The sequence below is a fragment of the Candoia aspera genome, chromosome 2 (genome assembly GCF_035149785.1).
Source record: "Candoia aspera isolate rCanAsp1 chromosome 2, rCanAsp1.hap2, whole genome shotgun sequence".
Taxonomy (NCBI): Eukaryota; Metazoa; Chordata; class Lepidosauria; order Squamata; family Boidae; genus Candoia; species Candoia aspera.
In genome coordinates, this window is record NC_086154.1 from 254,824,580 (window position 1) to 254,842,024 (window position 17,445).

Here is a 17,445-nt window from a genome sequence, read left to right on the forward strand (position 1 = left end):
ATACAGGTCTTCTGTATATTCTTGCCACCTTTTCTTGATCTCTTCTTCTTCTGTTAGGTCCTTGCCATCTTTGGTTTTGATCATACCCATTTTGGCCTGGAATTTACCTCCAATGTTTCTAATTTTCTGGAAGAGGTCTCTTGTCCTTCCTATTCTATTGTCTTCTTCCACTTCCACGCATTGCTTGTTTAAAAATAATTCCTTATCTCTTCTGGCTAACCTCTGGAATTTTGCATTTAATTGGGCATATCTCCCCCTATCACTGTTGCCTTTTGCTTTCCTTCTTTCTTGGGCTACTTCTAGTGTCTCAGCAGACAGCCATTTTGCCTTCTTGGTTTTCTCTTTCTTTGGGATGTATATGTTTAGTAAATCTCATATTTTAAAGCTCTTTGCAGGCCCCCTCATTCTTGATAGTTGCAAAAAATGACTTATACATTTATTTAGAGCTATCTCTTTTTTCCCCCTCAGCATACGTATTGGGTGTGGAGGAGAAAAAAAAAACATTTCCAAAACTGGCTGATAAAGGTAAGAAGGTAGGGCATTCCCATCACGTTGGCTGCGGCTTCTGGCAGGTGCTAGCTGACATTTCCATCACGGCACTGTTATTAATCCCAAAGATGAGCACTGAAAAAGGTAGTAATTTACTCACAGGAGTGTTTGGCCAATTACCTATCATTATCTTGTACTCCCTGATGAGAAGAGGGTATCCTGTTTAAAGCCATTACTTTCTTTAGCCACACACTAAAGATAAGATTCTTCTGTTGTTGCTGTTCTAAAAAGTCCAAATGCTTTTTTAAAAAATGAAGAGTCCACCTTTTATTTTTTAACTGGACAGCAGCACCACTTCATAATTGAACTCATTCTTCAACCTCAGCTGAAATAGCCACAGTTTTCCATGGGAGATATGGCAGTAGATTGGGGTTTCAGAAGTACAAAGAGTCTCTAAAAGGGAAAAGAAATAAAGGTGGGGAGTTCAAGGGCTATAAAATACTGGATCTTGGGGACAGAGGGTGAGGGAAAGGGGGTAGAAGAAAGAGAAAGAAAGGAAACCAGGAATGAATGGAGTGTCCTGGATAAGGGCACAATTGGCATCTTTACTATGTCGCAACATTTTCTTGCAGATTCCGTTTTGCTAGCCAAAAATGTGAGACAGTTTTGTTAAGGAATGGGGAAACCTGAGTTCTAGTCCTAATTTAGACCTGAAAGCTTGGTGGATGACCTTTGGCCACTCCCTCTCTCTCAGCCCTAGGAAGAAAGCAATGGCAGACCACTTCTGAAAATATTGGCAACAAAACTGCATGGACTGATGCAAGCAGTTGACAGGAAGCAAAGGCGAGTCAAGAAACAGAATGTAGCCATTTTTTTTTACTTTTTGCTTCAGCTCTATCGATGCACACTGCATGCAGATTTCTAAAAATATATTTCTAAAACGATTGTCACCCCCCAAAATATATACAGCCTCCCATCCCAATCTAGAAGTAGCATGTTTCTAATTATGAGCTGCAAAGGAAAAGCAAGCTTCCTGCCTCAGGCCTTGCTTGCTTGCTTGCTTCTGATTGCCCCCCAGAAAAACTGGACTGTAGAGCAAGATGGTCAGTCTTTTTGAGGAAAAGAAAAAAAAAAAATTCCTTTTCATTCATGTTCCCAAGATCCAAGGGGCCATGGTAGTGATGCAGTGACATCACCTGAGAGTGGTAGAATTTTTGACCCCCAGGTAGATGTTGGGCGGGGTAAGTAAAATCTTCATTCATTCATTCATTCATTCATTCATCCTATTAGCCGCCACATGTTCCTATTTTACCGAAGAAAGAAATCACACTGCAGGTTTTTCAGCAGCCCAATTTTGGAGGTCTCCAGAAGCCACAAAAGGGGCTGGATAAAATATGCAGGCCACAGTTGCCTTTAGCCATCCCTGGACAGACATTTAATTTGACCAAGGAAGTAGGAATTTTTGTATTCCCAGGCTCTTTATGAAATGGCATGATAGTCACTTAGACAATGAGGCAGAAGACAACCAGTGCTGTGATCTTGTGAAGATGGTATGAGTGCCCTAGCTGAAGAAATCTTGACATACTTAGGCAGCAAAGATCTGATAGCTCAGCAGGGAGGGTGTGTGTGTTTGTGTGTGTGTGTCAGAGGGGGAATCTACTTAAACGTTACTGGAGCAACAAGACACTTCTAAGAAAGATGGGAGGAAGGGATGTCATTCTTGATTACAGTCATAGACCAGTACTATTAAAAGTACTCAAAAGTGTCTGATAAAATTCTCAGACATGATAAGAATACAATCCATATCATAGTTGAAATTTAGCAAGCTCACTATCATTATACATAAAACCAAAGAAGCAGCCTATGTTACAGTGTATTAATACTTATTTGATTAAGACATCCTAAAATTATTAATTATTAACTACTTAAATACAATAAATGATAATTTCTGATGTTTGGATGCATTGAGGTGAAAGGTGGAAGGTCCCCTGTGCAAGCACCAAGTCATGTCTGACCCTTTGGGGGGATGCCGCTTTCGCAATGTTTTCTTGGCAGACTAGCGAGGTGGTTTGCCATTGCCTTCCCCAGTCGTCACCTTCCCCAGCAAGCTGGATCCTCATTTTACTGACCATGGAAGGATGGAAGGCTGAGTCAACCTGAGCCGGCTACCCGAGAATCCAGCTTCCGCTGGGATCAAACTCAGGTCATGGGGAGAGTTTCGGTTGCAATACTACCGCCTACCACTCTGAGCCACACAAGGCTTTTGGATGCATTATATTATTTAAAAATGTTTACAATTAGTTATTCACCAGGTTTCAACAAATCCTTAAAGCTGCTGCGCAGAATCTAGCTACCTGCGCTGTGACTGCAGACCGCTCATCTTTAAGCAGAAACTGGAGATATTCAATGTCGGAGTGGCCAGGGTACCTGTTAGTCATCGGGAAGATAAATTTTGTTCAAATGTCTCTGTAGAACGAGCATCGAAGGACACGTGCAGTGGTTTCTACCTCTCCGGAATAACAGGGACAGAGCCTTTCAGCCAATGGTATCTTTTTATATTTGCCCTCCAGGACAGCTGAGGGGAGCGCATGACCCAGTGCAAGCGAAAAAGCTTTCCGATGATTCACTGCCTCTAGCTGGCTAAGATATTTAGCAGGGGTGACAGTATATCTAATAAAGTCTGGAGCCAAGGATGGAGCTTTCTCTAAGTCCACTTGCTTCTCCATGTCCTCTACCCTTTGTCTCAGGTTTTGTTTTGCCTTCTCGTAGTCCAACTCAAGTATTGCAGATGAAGAAAAACCTAATTTTGCAAGGTTGGACTCAACAGCCTTAATTCATGAAGAGGAGAAATTATCTTGGAGAATTAATGGTGCAAGGCCTTGAGGAAAAAAATTAAGTTTTAGCCAAAGATTTAAGGAAGCTGTACGGATTCTTGATTCAACTTTTGTCAATCCTGTCTCCAGGGGTAGACATGCATCTGAGACACAACGAGGCACCTGGAGAATTGCTCTAATAAATTTAGATTGTGTTCTTTCTAAAGGTGTAAAACAAGAAGCTGAGGGTCCAAGCTGGGTCCCATAAAGAAGCTGTGCTAGCGATTTGGCCTGAAAAAGCTTAATTGCAGCAGGGACACAGTATCCTCCTTTAGAGCGGAAGAATTTGAGGATGGCGTTAGCTGATCTTTGACCAGAGGCAGCTGCATATTCAAAATGCGCTTTCCTTGAGCCAGTGGCACATGTGATCACACCTAGATACTTAAAGGTGGTCACTTGTTCTATGTTGTGTCCATCAAGATACCATGGGCAAAGTCTTGGCCTTTTAGCAAAGGCCATAATCTTTGTTTTCTGATAATTTATTTCCAGTTTATCGTAATTACGTTACGACATTAGTAGGTCTTTTAAGACCTACTGGTGTCCTAGAGGGGACTACTGCGTCATCTGCATAGTGCAGCAGGGCGATGCTGCGATCTCCTATTTTTGGGGGGAGACAGGAGGAAAAAGTATCAGAGAGGACCCAGCTCCCGCTGAAATTAATTAGCACGCTGTAGCAGCCTACCCCTATTTAATCCCTATAGCAATACCTTGTGTTTCTGATTGACTGCAGGTAGCCTGAGCACAGAGTCTGCAAAAGGTAAGAAGAACATTTGGTAGGAAAGATGCAAGACGTCAAATATAAGGAGTGGTGAGCTGTACAACAGATGTCCAGAACTGTAAAGGGGGGCCCTTTTTGTTTTAACAGTGTGAGGCGTGATAATAGTTACAATACCAAATATTTACTAAAACGTCTGCCTTGTTTAAACTGGCACATTTATTTTAACAGTGGGAGGTACAAGGCATTCATATCTTTTTCAAGTTTGCACCGAGTTGCAAGCTGTATGTTTTCAAGCTCTATTTTATCTGTTGCAATTACACTGTATTATTTAATAGAGCGCTCAGTACAGTTAACACTATTATTGGAAGGAGGCAGTCAGACTCCTGAGGTGTGTCAGCTGACAGAAGAGGACATGTCATGAGAGCACCAGTGTGCCAGCAGAACAAGTTCACCTGTTGAACTGCAAGTTTATGTCAAGCCATGTGAAAGCATCTTACCCAGAGAGACATTAAGGTACGGACAAGGGAGAATGAGAGAGGAGAAGACTTCCATCAGCTATCACAGCTGTCTCAGACAATGGTGCAATTCTACACCAACTCTAAAATCATTGGAAAAAAATATCCTATCAGATATCTATAGCCTTCCTTTGCCTATGCTCACCTTCCAGTAGCAAAGCACAATAACTGATTTACTTCTGTACTTAACAAGAAATCAACACCCTACATTCAAGTCTCCAACAGAAAAGTCTTAACTTGTCACAGATGGGGGATCTATGACTTGTAGATACAACCGCACTACAACTTCCAGGTCCCTTAGCATCGACCGGACAGAGTTGCTAGAAATTATACGTCAGCCACATCTGGAAGGCCCAAGGTTCCCCATCCCTTTCGTGATGAGGCATGATACTTTGGCTCCAAGCCCCACATACTGCACACAAGAGAGAAATTGGAGAATTGCACAGAATTGCATCCCTTTCGTGATGAGGCATGATACTTTGGCTCCAAGCCCCACATACTGCACACAAGAGAGAAATTGGAGAATTGCACAGAATTGCATCCCTTTCGTGATGAGGCATGATACTTTGGCTCCAAGCCCCACATACTGCACACAAGAGAGAAATTGGAGAATTGCACAGAATTGCATCCCTTTCGTGATGAGGCATGATACTTTGGCTCCAAGCCCCACATACTGCACACAAGAGAGAAATTGGAGAATTGCACAGAATTGCATCCCTTTCGTGATGAGGCATGATACTTTGGCTCCAAGCCCACATACTGCACACAAGAGAGAAATTGGAGAATTGCACAGAATTGCATCCCTTTCGTGATGAGGCATGATACTTTGGCTCCAAGCCCCACATACTGCACACAAGAGAGAATTCTGGAGACTTGCACAGAAAGATTGCATGTGGCACAGTTTGGACTGATATACGTTTGCACACTCTCCAACAAATCATTAGGATGTGAAGACCGCAGGACAAATAAAGGGTATCTTTAAGAATGCAATACAATTATACAATGCAGTGCAATGCAATCCACTGCCACTGCTCCTCCATGATGCAGTTTGGGGATTGTAAAGCTGACCTTGAAAATGGGAAGGAATGAACAAGCCACTAAGGGGGAATTTTCAGAAAAAGTTACTTGGTCCTGAGAGAAACGTGAGAATGAAATTCAAAATAATCCCGGCTTGATTTTGTTTAGTATCTCCTTGGGAGGGAGATGGGTGGTGATAAAATTTGATAAATAAATAAATAAGATGGGTCAGAAGGAAACTTGGACAGGCTTTCAAGATTCTATTATTCCACCTTACATTAATAAAGAGTTACCATGTCTCTTTCTTGATCTGGCCTACCTCAAAGGGCTGATATCAACCTTGAAGGCATGTCTGAGTTTCTCACTACTCTATCTTATACCAAACAAAATCATGGTGAGGTTAGTTTGAGGTTCCTTCTCTTGCTTTCCTCTTTTTCAAGATCTTGTACAGGTAGTCCTTGCTTAACTACCACAATTAGGACCAGAATTTCAGTTGCTAAGCAAAGTGGTCATTAAGCAAATCCAACCCGATTTTACAACCTTTTTTGCACCGGTTGTTAAGTGAATCACCACAGGTGTTAAGTGAACCATGTAGTTGTTAAACAAATCATGCAATTCCCCACTGATTTTGCTTGCTAGAAGCTGGCCAGGAAGGTTGAAAATGGTGATCATGCGACCCTGGGCCATTGCAGTGGTCATAAATGCAAACAAGTTGCCAAGCGCCCCAAATCGTGATCACGTGACCATGGGGACACTGTGATGGTCGTAAGTGTGAGGACCAGTCGTAAATTGTTTTTTCAGCATCGTCATAAGTCTGAACTGTCACTGAATGGTCATTAAGCGAGGACTACCTGTAATGTTTTCTTTAATGGCTCGCTCATTGCTTCCCTATCCTCGAGGTCAACTCTACATTTTTTCTCAGGGGAGCAGCTCAGTTCTTGGGAGGGAGTGGCCTGTATCCTGGCACTATTCCAGCCAGGTCCTGTTGGCTGCCCACTGGTGATGGACAGCTACAGCAGTGGCAGGTGGAGGAGGTGGGTTACACAGTTGTCCAAATCAAATACATGGAATGAATGGAGCTTTTGGGGAGCGAAGATGGCGGAGAGGGATGATTGCCTGTGGCTCTGTTTCAGAATTGCTGGTTTTATTATTTGATACATTTATGTTTGCTAGTAGTGCGGTGATGCTCTGCTTTCTTCATTTTTGACTTGCTGGAGACTTGTATCAGTGTGGTGGTGGTGAGCTGATTCTCATCTGGCTCTCATGGTAATTTGAGCTGAGCCCTGGATCCCAATGAAGTTCTTGAAAGAAACTCTCCCCACCACACCACCCTCCACTTGGAAAGGAGCTTTAAGAAACTTAAGCCACTCCCAATAAGATACTCTCTTTTACACATTGACTGTATGGCTAGATATTCCAGAAGGCCCCCTGAGGAAGATCTTAGCCTATGGTAGAATTTTATGGGCAGAGATGTTCATTAGGTAGTCTGATCCCAAGCCATTTTGCACTTCTAGGGAACCTGTGACCGCTTCTCCAAGAAGCTCCTGGACTACAACCACCATCAGATGGTATCATCAGTGGTGAGCATCTCTGGGAAGTGAGCATCAACAAAGAAGCAAAGAGAGCAAAATACTATCCTTCAATGCTATGTGCAAAATCCTATACCTACCTATCTAGCTGGAGAATGAACCTAACTGGGATCTGAGTTGACCTGAATAGGATTGCCTCAATGTGTCTTTATTATTAAACAACCCAGAGACTTCGGAATGGGTCACTGGTAGGAACAAACCTCATAAAGCCTGAGATTAATCTGGGATGGAAAATCTGATTTCATAGCCGATGACCAGGGTTTGGAAAACGGTAGCAAAACAAATGGAAGGTCATACCTTGTGCGAGTAATGTTGGTCCACGACTCGGGCTAATCCAAAGTCACCAATCTTCAACACCAAGTCATTAGTATTGATGAAAATGTTGGCAGGCTTTAAATCCCTATGTAAGACATTGGCTGAATGGATGTATTTCAGGCCTCTGAGCAACTGGTACATGAAAAGTTTAGCGTGTTCCTCTGAAAGTGGTCCTTGCTCCAATAGACGGGCCAGGTCAGTCTCCATATATTCCTGGATGATGTACACCACGTTGAATTTGAACAAGTCTCCTTGAAGGTCTGCTCCTTTGGGTCCTAAGACATCATAGACCTTCACAATGTTGTCATGATCCAGGCGGCGGATTATCTTGATCTCACGGAAAGCATGCTTCAGGCTCTGTGCGTCGTTGATGGCGATCTTTTTCACGGCGACTTTGCAGCAGCTTTTGCTGTCAACTGCAGACAGAACCAGCCCATTCACACCAAAGCCCAAGGGTCTGAAGTTGATGAAACGGCAACCCAGATCATAACCGTACACACTTGCAATGTAATCACACTTCTCTGCCATGGTGTAGGGTCTACTCCTGTTTTGCCCCGTAATAAACTTCCAGTAGGTGAAACACTCCCCAATTACCAGTGTGGTATGAAATGAAACAAATCTTCATTCTTATCAGTTAAAATCTGTGATTTTTCATGCTAGGAGCCCATCAGATCAAAGGAGACGACCCACATTTCAAAGGCATAAATCTGTAGAGCACATCTCCAAGTATTTTTCCAAAGTAAGTCTGCTAACTTAAAAGCATCAATTTGGATGATGAAGTAGGTGGAAAAAACTAGAGTTCTTAACTTACTCTCCTGATCTTTTAATTCCTGGAAATGCAACGTAATGAACCTTCAAATTCTAGAATACGTTTAATATCCCACTGGTTATTGACAAATATAGACCTTCTGCTGCAGACTCTGGAAAGCAACATTTATATCTGAAACTTTTTTTTTCCATGGGCTCCGTCAGCAGTTTTCTTGAGTAAGACCAGAACGAAGGCTGATATTCATTCCTTAATACAAGGCTAATTTCCCATCCCATCATCATAAGAAGAAAAATTTTACTCTCCATCAATCGAATGCAAGGCCACAGATGTCTATCCTCAGCATCTTCCCACTTTTCTGCATCTTTCTCTTGATTCCTCATTTACTTTTCCTTATGTCTCTCTCCTCCTCGCTTCTGATCATCTTTCTTCCTGTAAGGGGGGGAAAAACATAAAATTAACTTACTATTATAATTACTTTTATTTAAATGTCGTCTTCCTGATGTTTAACATCCCTAAGGAAAATGCAAATGGTATAGGCAAATGCTTTTGAGAAATTCAGTTCTTATCCCTGCAGTAAAGGTGTGATGTTACCGTCATGTTCTAACCCTTCCAACTCCTTTGTAAGTTCATGAAATATTGATCTATATTAAAATCTGTCCCTCTCTGTTGATTGTACTGTTGAATAAGTAAGAAAGAGAGCAAGGAATCAGCTCAGAGAGCTCGTCATACCATTAAGCAGAATGAAGCAGCTTCCTTATGCAGCTAATTTTGGATGTCATAAAAAGGAAGCAAGTTGTTAGGCATTTTATTATATTACTTTCATTCCTGCAGTTTTAGGAACAGATACTTGGGTTCTTGTTTTTTTGTTTTGCCCCAAGTGCCAGAATAATTTGATTAGCTCTGAGAAGCACTGATGGGAAGGTGCCCATTTGCAGCTTGGTTCAATCAGCAAAATGTCTCATGGGCATCAACTGAGTTCTACAAAACAAAAAGTCCAAATATGTGAGCCATGGTGTCATTAAAGCCTTCAGAGCAAGGATGATAAGCAATGTTTTCCAGGCTCAGGCTGAAACCTTGCACTATCTCCTACAAGATTACCAAAGCTCTGTATGATTTCTGCATTCTCATTAAGAGTACAATCTCACAAAGTTCAGAAAAATATAATTTCCATTTCCTTCCCTCTTGATCATTCAACTAGCATCACACTGCAAACCCTAGTCTAGAAGTAATGTTCTGCCAGGCTGTAAGAGTGTGTGGAGATGAGAAACTTTCCCTTAATGCCTTAAAAGGATAAAGAGCAGTCACAACCTGTTCCCCACCCCAAAATAATTTTGCTCCTTACCAGCGGAGGCCTCCTCACCTTATGTAACAGTATGTGGGAATGACCTTGGGAGGCAGGAGGAAGAGCTGCAGACTAGACAATGGTTGGATAAGAGGCAGCTTAGCCCACAGGGGGAATGTTGGTGTGACAAATGTTTCGGAAGGGACCCACTCTAGTTTCTTGGTCTGTAAAGGTGAGGGGCGAGAGATGGACTTTCAGACTTGCAAGATTCTGTTAATGTAACCTTACAATAAAGCACACCTTACTGGTGTGCTTCTTGTCTGGACTACCTTGCAAGGCATACCTTTTCAGCCCTATCTTGGGTTGCAGACATGGAAATGCCCCTTTTATGTAATAAAAAGTATGCTAGAGAAATCCAGTTGGCTGTCACAAGAGGAAAAAGTGCCTCCTCCTCCTCAAAGACGTCCATCGCCCTTCCTGTCTTTCTTTAATGCTGCTGCTTCTCATGGCAACAGCAGTTGTTCTCCATCAAAAGTCCTCCTGCCCCACAAGAACATTGTGTTTAATACCAGAACAGAATGCCTACCTTTTTTACCACTTCCTATTTAATTTAACGAAGAAGAGCTTGTTTTAGCATTCTTTTCAAAGGAGAAGAGACTTTCAGTTAAATTCTTCTGAGTGGCACGTCATGTTCTCATACTGATGCAGTGATAAGCTGGTCAAGGGGTGTGTGTGAACATCCTGTTTTTCATTGTACCATCATCCCTCCAAGGACAACAAGCCTGTTTATTTATTGAAACTGAATTTAGGAGATGCAGGACTTGATACATGTACAGCTTTGTCCTGTAATTGATAGGAATGTCTAGGAAACACAGGAGCAGTAGACAGAATCTACCACCAATAGTTAAAATACCGTATTTTTTGCTACAAGTTGCTGGGATGGGTACCACCTTGGATATCTTTAAAAAGCAGTTGGATACATTTATGAAGAAATATTAGGGGCTACAAGATCGGAGGCAGCACATCTACCAATTCCAGTGGCTAGGGAACAGAAAAAGGAGGGTTACTGCTTGCATTTGCACCTGCTTGTGGGCTTCTAACGAGCATCTGTAGAACATCCTGACAAACCAAGTGGGTTTTGCCTGCTTCTGCACAGCTCTTCTGAAGTTCTCAGTGTCTTCCTTTCCACCTCCCAAGAGGAACTGAACTGTCCCTGTCTCACGGTTATAAAAGGAGACCCATAAGCATCCCAGCAGATCCTGTTCTTGATGGGCAGCAAGCTAATAAAAATGTACTTCACAATTCTCTTCGCCCAATCCAGTTTCATAACAGCTTATGAAGAAGGGGAAGCTGATATGCAGCCTGGAAGCTGCTGAACTGAAGCTGCCAACAATTGCATACCCTGACTAAAGGGAAGATTAAGCAAATCATCAAACATTTTGGTTTTGCTCCTTAAGTGCTTTCTAACCAGCAATGCCACCAAGTTGTTCTGATGGGTATGTTCTACAGTATTCAAGTGAAAAAGGTAATTGGAAATAGGCCTCTGATAATGACCTCACATTTTTGCAATGCTGGCTGATCACAGGTTATATTTAGCAACAATCCTGGTGCCAAATGAACAGAGGCCAACAGAGAGATAAAAACACACACAGAGAGACAACAGCTATGTAGCAACAGAGAGCAGGACTGCGGTGTAAGACATATGGGCACAATCTCCTGTATTTAGATGGCACATCAACCATCACACTAATACACACCATGTGTTCCCCTGGGACAGATATAGACAGGATCTCACTTCACATTAAGTTTGCCAATAATGCATATTCATAGGACAACCATCAGCAAAAGAGGCCAAACTTCTATGCCTTTTTTAATGGTGGAGAAAGCATTTTAGCCAATTTAGCTTCTTGATAGGGTAAGAGAAGATGTACCATAATGAAAACTTTACTTCCAAACTGCTATTTAAATCAAAACCATATAGGTTTTTGGAGAGGGAGAGGACAAGAATATTAGGCAGCTGTTGGGGGACATGCTGAGAGTTGCTTATGGAGACATCTTTAACTCCATCTCCCCATATCCACTCTCTACACCTACTGTAATTCATTTTTAAAACCACAGGATATAATTTTGACTTGCATATCAAAAATTGACAGCAGTTAAAGATCTCTCTCTCTCTCTCTCTCATACACACACACGCACGCACACACACAACCTTGAGGAAGATGGGTATGCACCCATAATTTAAAGATACAGGAGATTTGACCTTCACAGATTGACCACTCTGCAAACATCTACAGGCAGAAGACATGCACAATATCTACACGGGCCCACAGAGGCGGGACCTCTGAATGGGTTGAGTGACATGCTGGTTTGAACTCAGTTCTATAAGACTATATAATTGTCAGCAGTCCCAAAGTTATTTAGCTGGATAGCCACAAGACAAAGTGGGAGAACAAGATCCTCACCCACCTCTTCAAATGGCCTATAGCCAAGTCCTGCTTTGTTCATTGACACTCTTCTTTCTGCTGTCCAGAAATGACAGAGGGGGACAGCCTCAAAGGGCCAAATTTGATACAGATGAGCCTTCCTGACCACTAGCCAGCAGTGTGAATAAATATGTTTAGAAGAGCATACATACATGGCAAAAATGTAGATGCAAATACTTTCACTTTCCATTGGGTAACAACGCTTGCCAAGTGTTTGCTCTGCAGTTGTAACTAAGAATCTCCACCCAAGATTTTCTATGGAAATCAACAGTTATTTTCAAGTAATATGTTCATTTCAGGCAGGAACAGTGGGTCTCCGTCTCCAGATAATGATTTTGAGATAGAGGCTTCAAAATCTTGTGGATTCTAAGGAACCTGGAAGCCCACTGCACAGGAGAGTACTCTACAAACTCTATGGAAAGAGTTTGACTCCAATGGTGGTACCAGAGCCTGAGCATTGTCTTTCCAGCTGCCCCCTGACAACATTTCACATGCTACATTAAGCCGACTTACTTAGTAACCATATGGCTGGGTTCACATCATCCATTAAGCCATTACATCAAGCCAAACCAAACCAACTGCATTTTGGTTATGTAAATTGTCCAAAGACAGTTACTCTGGGCCCAAGAAAGAGACTACAATTGAGGGCAGCAGCAGTGCTAACCACTCAGCCCTTGGCCCAGACATTCTCCATTTAATTCTTACAATTTTTTTTACCCAAAAAAGAACAAATTCAGCTGCTGTACTTTGTTATTCAGGGATTCTTTTGACCTCATATGCATCAAGGATCAAGGTTTGGCTTCTTGGAGATTAAATGAGCCTTAAGGTCAGATCTCTGCCCAAGTCTCTGGATTCCTATTATCGGTCAGAATGAAATTACTGCCCTGGAGTCCAACTCATTGGATGCAGTTTCGAATACTTTGTCCATCCCCAAACATCTTACACACAAGGTGAAGAATGTCAGAAATAGATCTGAAGCTTTCATCAGAGGTCCTGGTCCATTTCCTTAGGTAAAATCAGCCATTTATCTCTCATCCAGGACTGTCACAGTTCCCAGCTGCCTTTGGACTTACAATCAAGATTTACGTGTTCAGTTCTGGCTAACAAAGGACAATACCACAGCATCTGTCAACTCCTATCCTTGCCAATAAATGGATATAAGTCTGCCCCAGGGTTTTAGAATTGCCTTTTTAGCCTTGTCCAATCTGGCATCTTCCAGATGTGTTGGAATTGAAACTCCCAGAATTCCCAACACAGAGTGCCAGGTTGGAGAAGGTAGCTTTAATCACTGCTTTTAGAAGCCCAGGCAAGCTTTGCTTAATAAGTGCATCCTGGGTATTTTTCTCCCACTGCTGTTTAAAAGGGTGTCTGAGGCCTGATAGATTGCAAACCTAATTGAGCAGAGTTTCCAGGGAATTCAAGGTTCAGCAATTCATCATCTGAAACATGACACAGTTTGATTCTTGGCTGCAAACCTGCCACCTCTGGCAGGGATGCCAAGCATTACATCATGTAGATAAGCCATTTAAAGGACAGGTTGGATCTGCAGCCTGCTTATCAGGGAGATTAAGGGAAATCCAAATGGGGCTGCTAATGAGATCATGACTGATGACTTTGCAAGACCGGATTCTAAGAAGGGTTATCCATTGCTAAGCCAAAATCCAAAACCTTCTATGTGGTAGTCTACAACCTAGGTGAATTAAACAATTGCATCTAACAGAAATAGATTTCACATTATTTAGTGGTTTCTTCTAATAATGGTGAAATACCAGAAGTTTAAAGCTGGTTGCTGTGCCCATTGTCATCAGTGTGATCTTCTTCATATTTAATCTTGAGAGCCAGTTTGGTGTAGTGGTTCAAGGCACCAGGATAGAAACCAGGAGGCCATGTGTTCCAGTCCTGTCTTAGGCACAAAGCCAGCTGGTGACTTTGGGCCAGTCACTCTCTCTCAGCCCTAGGAAGGAGGCAATGGCAAACCACTTCTGAAATCTTGCCAAGAAAACTGCAGGGACTTGTCCAGGCAGTTGCCAGGGACTTGTCCAGGCAGTTGCCAGGAATCAACACTGACTTAGGCCTCTATCTATCTATCTATCTATCGTCTATCTTACTCTTATTCTTTCACTGTGCTCCTTGACTTTCATTACCAGAGCTTCGAGCGGATAGTGCGGGTTATTGACATTCTTTCCTCCAATTTTAAAATCATGCCCATTTTCCAATCCAGCCTTCCTTGATTCAGCATACAGGTTAAATAAATCAGGAGAGAGCAGACAGCCTTGTCCTACTTTGCTGACCTTGAGCCAATCTGTTGAGCCAATCTGTAGAGACTGTGGCTTCCTGGCCTTTGCATGGGTTTCTCATGAACACAATAGGCTGTCTGGGCTGTTCCCATTTTTCCTAAGGGCATTCTACAGCTTTACATGGTCAACACAGACAAAGGCCTTTCTATAATCAATGAAGCACATATTGACTTCTTTCTGGCATTGTTTTGCTTTCTCAATTATCCAGAGTGCATCAGCAATAATGTCTCATGTTCCTCAGCCTTTTCTAAAGCCAACATGAACATCTGGCATCTCCCTTTCCATGTAAGGTTCTAATCTGCCTTGGATGATCCTAAGCATTATTTTGCTACTGTGTGGAATTAAGGATAATGTACGATAGTCTGCACTCTCTGTTAAATCTTCTTTCTTTGGTATTAGTATGTATGACCACTATGTGAATCTCTAGATTTTTGCTGATATGGTTTGGTTAGAACCTTCAGTGATTCTTCTTCTGCTGCTTGCCATATTTTGGTAAATACTCCAGCAATTCCTGTAGTCTTCTGACTGGGTAATGATGAGAGTGCTGATCTAACCTCATGTAGTACTAGAGATTCTTGTAATTATGGAGTATCTTCTAAGATATACTCCTTCCATCTTTATTTGATTACCTTTGAATCAGCTACCATCTGTCCTGTACTGTTTTGGCATCCTTTAGCATATCAATTTGGGGTCGAAAACTCTTTCTGAGTTCAGAGATTTTTTTAGAAGACTTCCCTTGCTTTTCTGTCTCTGCTTTCATCTTTGATACCTTTGCAGATGTCATTGCAATACTGCTTCTTGTCTCTTCTAACATCTCTCTGAAAATACATGTTAAATTCCTTTCTGAGATTTTTGTCTTTCTTGGCTTTGGCTTTTCTTCTCTTCTTGGCAATTTTCATAATTTATTCTGACATCTGGATTGTTTTATTCTATTTCTTGATCTTTGGCAGCCTTTTTTCACATTCATCCTTAACAACTTACTTGATTTCATTCAAAGTTCCTCTGGTTCCCTATGAATGAGGTTCAGGAGTACAAAGCAAAACCCGATATTTTCCTTGGAAAGGTGGGCATATGCTCAAGATCACAGCATGGCCATTAGTTGGCTTTGTTCTTCCACTTTAACTTAATCTGGAACTTGCACATGAGCAGTTTGTGACCTGTTCCATAGTTAGCACCTGGCCATGAATTTGCTGTTATAGCTAAGCTTTTCCATCTCTTTGTACTAATAATAAAGCCAATTTGATTTCTGTGGATTCCATCTAGTGATGTCCATATACAGTATACAGGTGTTATTTCAGTTGTTTGAAGACTGTATTAGCAATTAAGAAATAACTTTGGAATTTCCTAGGCTATACAGTCCAACTACATACATACATACAACTTTGGCATTGCGGTCTCCAACCACCAGCAGCACATCTTGATTTCATGTTCTGTCAATTTCAGATTGAACCTGACCACAAAACCCCTTCTTAACTTCCTCTTCTTCTGTATCAGTGGTCAGGGCATAAACTTGGATAATCTTTTATTAAAGAGATGTCTGCATAATCTAATTGACAATAATTATTGTTAACATTGTACTCAAGTACTGTCTTTGCTACATCCTTCCTGGCTATGAAGGCAACATCATTTGTTCTTTGTTTTTCATGTCCGGAGTAATAAACAGTAAAGGTAGTCCTAGTTTAGCAACTGCCTTGTACAGCGACCATTTGCAGTTATGACAGCAATGAAAAATAACTTTCTGACCGATCCTCGCAGTTATGACCTTCGCAGGTCTCTAAAGCAAAGGAAAGCTGAAGTAAAATCATAAGCACAGCCACAGTTTCACTTAGCGACTGCTTTGCTTAACAACCAAGTTGCCAGTCTCAATTGAGGTCACTAAACAAGGACTATCTATATAATCTCCTGACTGAACGTGTCCAGTTCCAGCCCATTTCAAGCTGCTGATGCCTAAGATATCAATGTATTATAGATTCATTTCATCTATAACAGTGCTAAGCTTTCTTACAGTCATACTTCTTAAGTTCCACGTTCCCACTGGAATTCTGTCTTTGCAGCTTCAGATTTTCTTTTCCCGCCTGGCAACATCAGCAACTAGACATCCTGAAGCCTTTAATCTAGCCATGTCATAAACACCGTTAGTACTCCAAAAGATCGTCAGCAATTCCTCCGTAGCATGTTGAGTGCCATCCAACCTGAAGGGCCCATCATTTGGCACTATATTGTCAATCGTGTTATATTTCTATCTTCTTAGTAAAAATAAAGAAGTGGTTTACCATTGCCTTCTCCCACACAGTATGAATTGACGCCTTTGCCATTGTCACTAAAGTGATCATCAGCCTCCGGCATCTTCCTATATCACTGCTGCCCAAAATAGGCGCCTACTTGCTTTAGCTGGGCAGCTGGGATGACCTTCACACCTTGGGTGACCCTGCTGGGAATACATACTCTTGGCAAACACTCCCAACATTCTTTGCTCGCCCCTCCCAGGAATAACCCCCTGTCCCATGATGCACCATAGCAGGACTTGAGGATGAAAATGTGAAAATATAGTTGTTTTTACTACAGTACAACATGGTGTATTTACTGGGTTCACATAATGCACTAAGCCATAATGAAGTTTGCAGTTGTGTAAATCAAGAGATTGTAGTTGAAAAGCCTATATTGTATGGCTTAGCATATAAAGCCAGTCAATTGTGGATTACTCAATAAATCATGGTTAAGTGACCTATGGCTTAATCCAAGTAAACCAGACAACTAAAAAAATTTGAACTAATCAGGTTTTACTTGGTTGGAAAAAACAGCTAAAGGTAAGCAGTCTTTTCTTAATTAGTACTTAGCAAATTTCCGGGGAAACCTATTTAAGCTAATGTGAGCTTCTCAGGGAAAGATGGGGGTAGGCATGTGATCACTCTGGGAATTAGTAGAATTGTACTCCAATCCATCTGGAGGGCACCAAGCTTGAAAAAAACTGCTGTAAGGTAAATCGTTTCTTGAAATAAATCTGCTAGACTACATTTGCTTTAGCACTGTGGTTCTGGCTCTGTTACTGATTTGTGTACATCACACCCACCCACCCAGAGAGTGTGGAGTATAAA

General features: G+C 41.8%; 1 protein-coding gene across 1 annotated transcript in view; it reads right to left on the minus strand.

The window, feature by feature from the left end:
- Positions 1-8,652, minus strand: part of MAPK4 (mitogen-activated protein kinase 4) — a 32,349-nt gene extending 23,697 nt beyond the window's left edge. Inside the window, exon 1 of the mRNA XM_063295827.1 lies at positions 7,499-8,652. Within this exon, the coding sequence (XP_063151897.1) occupies positions 7,499-8,044 (546 nt within the window). The 5' untranslated portion in view covers positions 8,045-8,652. The remainder of the gene's footprint in view (positions 1-7,498) is intronic.
- Between the last annotated feature and the right edge of the window lie 8,793 nt (positions 8,653-17,445).